The sequence below is a fragment of the Myxocyprinus asiaticus genome, chromosome 43, assembly GCF_019703515.2.
Source record: "Myxocyprinus asiaticus isolate MX2 ecotype Aquarium Trade chromosome 43, UBuf_Myxa_2, whole genome shotgun sequence".
NCBI lineage: Eukaryota > Metazoa > Chordata > Actinopteri > Cypriniformes > Catostomidae > Myxocyprinus > Myxocyprinus asiaticus.
In genome coordinates, this window is record NC_059386.1 from 37,970,192 (window position 1) to 37,977,691 (window position 7,500).

The following is a 7,500-nucleotide window of genomic DNA, read 5'->3' on the forward strand; positions in this document are numbered from 1 at the left end:
GCCCTGCCTACAGGTAAGGTTCCGGGGCCAGATGGCTTTGCCGCTGAATTTTTTTGATTTTATGCTACAGAATTGGCTCCACTTTTGTTAGAAGTTTATACTGAATCATTAAAGAAGGGAAAGCTCCCGCCAACCATGACACAAGCCTGGATCAGTCAGATTCTTAAAAAGGACAAAGATCCAAGCGAGTGTAAAAGTTACCGTCCAATTTCCCTGAGCCAGCTAGACGTTAACATTTTATCACAAATTCTGGCTAACCGATTAAGTTATGACATCTCTTATGCATATAGATCAGGTGGGGTGTATTCTGGATCGCAGCTCTTCTGATAACATTAGGCATTTCATCAATATCATGTGGTCAGTAGCGAATGATCAATCTCTGGTCGCTGCCATCTCACTTGACGCCGAAAAGGCGTTTGATATGGTAGAATGGGATTATCTTTTTAAGAGTTTGGAAATGTATGGGTTCGGGAGTACATTTATTGGTTGGATTAAGTTACTTTATAGACACCTGGTAGCGGTGGTACAAACAAATAGATTAATTTCAGATTATTTTACTCTGGATAGGGGCACTCGGCAGGGTTGCCCTCTTTCCCCATTATTGTTCTGTCTTGCCCTGGAACCATTATCAGCCGCGATAAGAAAGGAGGATGATTTTCCAGGGGTGACAGCGGGAGGTGTGGCGCATAAGCTTCTGCTTTACGCAGATGATATTTTATAATTCGTCTCCGACCCCACTAGATCTATGCCTTGCCTCCACAGAATTATTAATTCCTTTTCCAAGTTCTCAGGATACATAGTCAATTGGTCTAAATCTGAAGCTTTGGCTTTGACAGTGTACTGTCCAGTAACGGCCTTCCAGCTGGGCGCCTTCCAGTGGCCCAAACAGGGCATTAAGTATTTGGGGATTTTATTCCCAGCAAATTTGTCTGATTTAGTTAGAGTTCATTTTGATCCCTTAATAAAAAGGTTTTCGAATGATGTGGACAGGTGGGCTTCATTACATTTATTGATGTTGGGAAGGTTAATTTTATTAAAATGAATTGTATTCCAGAATTCAACTACCTGCTACAGTCTCTCCCTGTAGATGTCCCCCTCTCTTATTTCAAGCAATTTGATAGCATAGCAAAGTCCTTCATTTGGAATGGTAAGCGTGCCAGGTTAAATTTCAATAAGTTACATAGGCCGATTGACAAAGGTGGGTTAGGCCTACCCAAGATTTTGTTTTATTATTATGCATTCAGTCTCAGACATGTGGCTCATATGGCTGAACCCTAAACTATGCATTAATAAATCCCCTTTCTGTTGGTCAGATTGGATTTTGAGGGGGGTTACTACACTCGGTGACCTATATGAGTATTGAGACCTTTTGAAAATTTGGTTCAAAATGTTGGGATTCCCAGATCTCAATTTTATAAGTATTTACAGCTGCACCACCTGCTCTGCTCTGTTTTTGGGAGTAGCACGCACCCCCCTAGTGTGGCAGATACTCTGGGAGTGGTGATTACTGCTTTTGGAAAAGGTCATGAGGCATCAGTGTATTACTCCCTGCTAATTCAGAGTCTGGGGGACGGAACTTTGAATTCTCTCAAAAGATTATGGGAGGAAGATTTAAATTGTTTTTGGAGGAGGGAGTGTGGGCTAGGATTCCTAAAATGTCAAGTCTACATCTAGAGATGCAAGGGTGCACCTAATGCAATTAAAGATTCTACATAAATTTTATTGGACCCCTTCTAAATTGTATAGGCTTGGTCTTATAGACACACTCACCTGCTGACGATGCCAATCAGAAGATGGAGACACCACCCATGTTTTTTGGGGGTGTTGTAAGATACAGGAGTTCTGGTTGAGGGTCCAGAATTTTATGGGCGACGTATTGGGTACTCAGATCTCCTTTTGCCCCAGGCTCTCTTTTGGGTGGCGGGGCGGTCATTGATGTAGGAGATAAGTACATGAAGAATTGGATCCTGGCCAGTGTTATGGTGGGCAGACAGGTTATCCTTAGATGATGGAAGTCAGCTGAAGCCCCCTTGTTTCGTGAGTGGTGCGAGGAGATGGGCAGGGTGGCAGCTTGGGAAGAGTTGTCATATAGAAGGCTAGGCAACATGGATATGGTCATCAGGAGATGGGGCAGCTATTTGGCCTTTTTGGAGGGTTCTTGGGGAGGGGCAGTGGAGGGAGACATGTTGTTTTAAATGTGTATCTTGTAGCCTTTTTGTTTTTTTAAATGTATTTCTAAATATTTTCTTCTGTTTTATTGTCTGTTTGTGTGTCTTTGTCAATTGTATTTGACCATTGGGGTATTTGTTTGTGTTGGGTGGTGGGGTGGGGTGGTTAATGTCCAGGAGGAACATTAACCACCATATTTATATATATATATATATATATAAAAAAATATGGTGGTTAATGTTCCTCCCGAACATTAACCACCCCACCCCACCCCACCACCCAACACAAACAAAATGTTTTTTCCAGATTTCTCCATTCATTCCATATTTTATATATATATATATATATATAAAATATGGAATCAATAAAAACTTTTAATAAAAAAAAAAAAAAAAAAAAAATTTAAACTGCAATGGTGCAATAAAAAAAAAGAAAAAGAAAAAGATTTATCTATCCAAAATGGAGAAATCTGGAAAAAACATTTTGAAAACTTATATAAAGAAATTCCACCAAAACAACTAAATGAGAATTATAATCAGGTCAAACAAAGACTACAAATACAGAAAACACAATAAAAAAAGAATCAAAATCCACTTGATTTTCCAATTACACATGACGAATTGGTTCAAAGCCAAAGCCAAAAAAATCTTGTGGCGCTGACAACATCTTAGGTGAAATGCTGAAACACAGCACACCTGAGCTGCAGATGGCTGTGCTCAAATTATTCAACCTTGTACTTAGTTCAGGCTGTTTCCCTGACATCTGGAGCCAAGGACTTATTACCCCAATTCACAAAAGTGGAGACAAATTGGACCCTAATAATTTCAGAGGCATTTGTGTGAGCAGTAATCTGGGGATGTTATTTAGTAGTAAACTAAACTTCCTTAACGAACACAGTGTCCTGAGCAAGAGTCAGATTGGCTTTCTTCCAAATCATAGAACTACAGACCACATTTACACTCTACACACCCTAATCAATAAACACGTAAACCAGACCAAAAAAGGGAAAATATTTGCATGCTTTGTTGATTTCAAGAAAGCATTTGATTCTATTTGGCATGACGGACTACAAATTGTTACAAAGTGGTGTAGGAGGTAAAGTTTATGACATTATAAAATCAAAGAATTCGACAACAAATGTGCAATAAGAACTGGCAACAAACAAACAGAGTTCTTCACCCAGAAGAGAGGAGTGCGGCAGGGCTGTAGTCTGAGTCCAACACTGTTCAACATTTACATTAATGAATTAGTGGTGCAGTTGGAACAGTCTACAGCTATTGGACTCACTCTGCAAGACAAAGACATCAAGTTTTGCTCTATGCAGATGACCTGGTGCTGCTGTCACCCACCCCACAGGGACTACAGCAACATCTGGACCTGCTGGAGAACTACTGCCAGAACTGGGCCCTGGCAGTAAACCTGAAGAAGACAAACATTATGGTCTTTCAGAAAAAGCCCAGATGTCAGGAACACAGATACCAGTTCTCTCTAGGCAGCACCGCCCTAGAGCACACGATGCAGTGTATTTACCTTGGCCTGATTATCACTGCATCAGGGACTTTCAGTAAGGCAGTGAATGCACTTAAAGAAAAAGCTCGGAGAGCTCTATACACTATTAAGAAAAAATTCTGGTGTAAAATCTTTGATAGTGTTATACAGCCCATAGCACTATATGGAAGTGAGGTATTGGGTCCACTCAGTGATCAGAACTACACTAGATGGGACAAACATCCAACAGAAGCCCTACACACAGAATTCTCCAAATTAATTTTGAAATTACAAAGGAAAACACTCAATTATGCATGTAGGGCAGAATTAGGACGATTCCCATTGATTATTGACGTACAAAAAAGATCTCTAAAGTTTTGGATGCATTTAAAATCAAGTCCCACAGAATCGCTACATTTTAAAGCAACTGAACCCTGAAAAAAATCCTCTCAGTCAGCTGGTTCTGAGACTCACTAACCCAGTTAACACTACTAACATTAACCAGTCTCAGACCAGCACTGCTTTTCAACCAAACATCAGAATAAATCAGATCATCAAACAATCTAAAATCACCTATCTGGAACATTGGGATCAAGAAACTAAAACACAAACAAATTACAATTCTATGGGACTCTAAAATCAAACTATGAATTGGAAGAGTATCTCCTGACTGTCAGAGATACAAAGCAGAGACAGTAAGTACATTTACAAAAATATTAAACTACTTTTCCAAAATGACAGAACAAGAAAAAATGTATATAATACTTGGAGAGGGACACACAGCAGCACTGGCTGCAAGACACATTTTAATATGCCACAGCCTGAGAGACTGTTTTATGTGTTTTACCCCAGTGTGTCACCCTAATGTTCATCACAGTGAACCTCAGTTTATGTGTGTATATTCATTTATATGTACGTATGTCAGTGGTCTTCAGTTATTTAAACATCGTGGTCTTCAGCAGTTCTGATTTTTGTTAAATTGTTCAGCTACATTTAATTATAGATTAACGTGTTGTTCTGTTTTTACACAACCTCTGCTTTGGTAATATTGTATTCCTTCCTTTGAATTGAATTGAAAATAGAGAGAGAGAGAGAGAGAGAGAGAAACAGACAGATAGAGAGAGAGAGAGAGAGAGATGCTCATGGACACGGAGGCATAATGAATGTTTTATACGTCACAGACATTTCACATTTAAAAAATAAATAAATAAGAAATGTAAATTCTGCAAATATAAAAAAAAAAAAAAAAAAAAAAAAAAACGTTAATAAATGACATTAATAAGTCCTTTACCTGCAACTTCCACGGAACTTTCTTCTTTCTTCTCGAGTTCATCTGAAGGGGACATATAGGGCATAAAACACACGACATGAATGCATTTTGATTATAACAAAGTCATTGTATATATTCAAGAATAAAGAAAAGTGTCAGTAAAAATGCATCTTTAAATCGATAGTCTGTGCATGCCACGTGATCAGCCTGAATTTACAGACAGTTCTTTGATTAGCTAAACGAACTAATTACAGTTGAGTATTACAATGTGTAGTTTAATAATGCTATTCATTTCACAAGAAATATGAAATATCATGTATTAATATTTATTTATGCTTAGCCTTTATACTGTATGTATGTATATATAATACATGAGATTTGAGTGACTGTTTAATATACATCAGAAGTGTTTAACCAAACAAGTGCAGAAACTCTTATTGCGAATAATCACATTTATCTATCTACTCTTTCTAAAAGACTAAAACGTCTTTATAATTATTTACTAGGGTACATTGGGGCTACATTATGTGTACCTAATAAAAATGTGTTGTTGTTTTTTTTTTTTTTCTGGTCACAGAGTGTCTCATGATTTAAGAAATACATTTATTGTTATTGAATATTGATGGAGCAATATTATTTGAGTGAAAAGAAATAACAGAAGGTTGTTTTGAATACAATTCGTCTTTTACATCACACTTGTGGTAAAAGTTCCCCCACACTTGGGATAAAAGTGCCCCCACACTTGGGATAAAAGTGCCCCCACACTTGGGGTAAATGTGCCACCACACTTGGGGTAAATGTGCCCCCACACTTGTGGTAAAATTGCCCCCACACTTGGGATAAAAGTGCCCCCACACTTGGGATAAAAGTGCCACCACACTTGGGGTAAAAGGCCCCCACACTTGTGGTAAAATTGCCCCCACACTTGGGGTAAATGTGCCATCCACACTTGGGGTAAATGTGCCACCACACTTGGGGTAAAAGTGCCACCACACTTGGGGTAAAAGACCCCCACACTTGTGGTAAAATTGCCACCACACTTGGGGTAAAATTGCCCCCACACTTGTGGTAAAATTGCCACCACACTTGGGGTAAAAGTGCCACCACACTTGGGGTAAAAGTGCCACCACACTTGTGGTAAAATTGCCACCACACTTGTGGTAAAATTGCCACCACACTTGGGTAAAAGACCCCCACACTTGTGGTAAAATTGCCACCACACTTGTGGTAAAAGTGCCACCACACTTGGGGTAAAAGTGCCACCACACTTGGGGTAAAAGACCCCCACACTTGTGGTAAAATTGCCACCACACTTGTGGTAAAATTGCCCCCACACTTGTGGTAAAAGTGCCACCACACTTGGGGTAAAAGTGCCACCACACTTGGGGTAAAAGGCCCCCACACTTGTGGTAAAATTGCCACCACACTTGGGGTAAAATTGCCCCCACACTTGTGGTAAAATTGCCACCACACTTGGGGTAAAAGTGCCACCACACTTGGGGTAAAAGGCCACCACACTTGGGGTAAAATTGCCCCCACACAGATTATAGTTTTTGCACTCCCGATTATCGCCTTTCTTCAGTACTGGCACTATCATGGCTTTTTTACAAGCAGATGGTATGCGTTCGGAGTGCCAGATAAGTGACAAGACTGCGTGAAGTCGGTGCAGCAGGACATCTCCTCCCGCCTTGATTGCCTCGGGGGTGACCTGATCGACTCCGGGTGCCTTTCCGTTCTTCAATGATCTGACGGCGGTTTTCACTTCATCAACTGTAGGTTCGTCGTCGAGGAATGGATTCACTGGTGGGTCGATAGGCGGTGGCTCTGACGGTGGTCCCTGAGGTGGATCGTGATTATATTGATTGTATTGTGGTGGATCGTGATTGTTCTGAGCGAAGTCCGAAATCCAGCGGCACCCACAGTAGCGTATGGGCTCCGGAGGAAACCTCGTCCTATCGTTGACTAGGGATCAAAGAAGAGAAGAAGAAGAAGAGTGAGGGTTTGTGTGTTTGTGTGTGTGTTAGTGTGCGTGTTTTGTGTGTGTGTGTGTATGTGTGTGTTTGTGTGTGTGCAATAAGTGTATTTGTGTGTGTGTGTGTGAGATTAGAAGATTTAGGTCATAATTCTGAGGTCTACATCAAAGTGAAAAGGGTTGGACAGCTATATCAACCAAAACTATATAATCAAGCATAAAATCATTGCGCTACATTGTGAATTTGAGTTTTGAGTTTATCAGACATCAGTGCTCCTTCAGTCTCACACAAACATTTGGAAAACATTTATTCAACAGGTTGGTGGAAATGTTTGTAATGCAGTTTGATCCCTTCAGCCGGTGACTGTAAAACTGCACAATTAACTCGACTAACCCACCATAACCAACAAGCCAAAGACACACTTCTCTGTGTTCCTGAAGTGCATTAGAAATAGTCCCAATACTGGAATTTCAGAGCATTTTAATTAAGCAGTGCCGATGACACAAGAAAACAATATGTGACAGTCAGTGGAATAATATTTGAGAAATGAGCGAGTCTGCACTAAAGAGAGCTGATGAAATCCAGACTGAAGCATCGGTT

General features: G+C 40.1%; 1 protein-coding gene across 1 annotated transcript in view; it reads left to right on the top strand.

The window, feature by feature from the left end:
• Nucleotides 1-3,227: 3,227 nt before the first annotated feature.
• The window catches only part of LOC127433595 (uncharacterized), a 37,140-nt gene continuing 32,867 nt past the window's right edge, over nucleotides 3,228-7,500 (top strand). Inside the window, exons 1-2 of the mRNA XM_051685625.1 lie at nucleotides 3,228-3,264; nucleotides 3,494-3,689. Coding sequence (XP_051541585.1) covers nucleotides 3,228-3,264; nucleotides 3,494-3,689 — 233 coding nt within the window. The remainder of the gene's footprint in view (nucleotides 3,265-3,493; nucleotides 3,690-7,500) is intronic.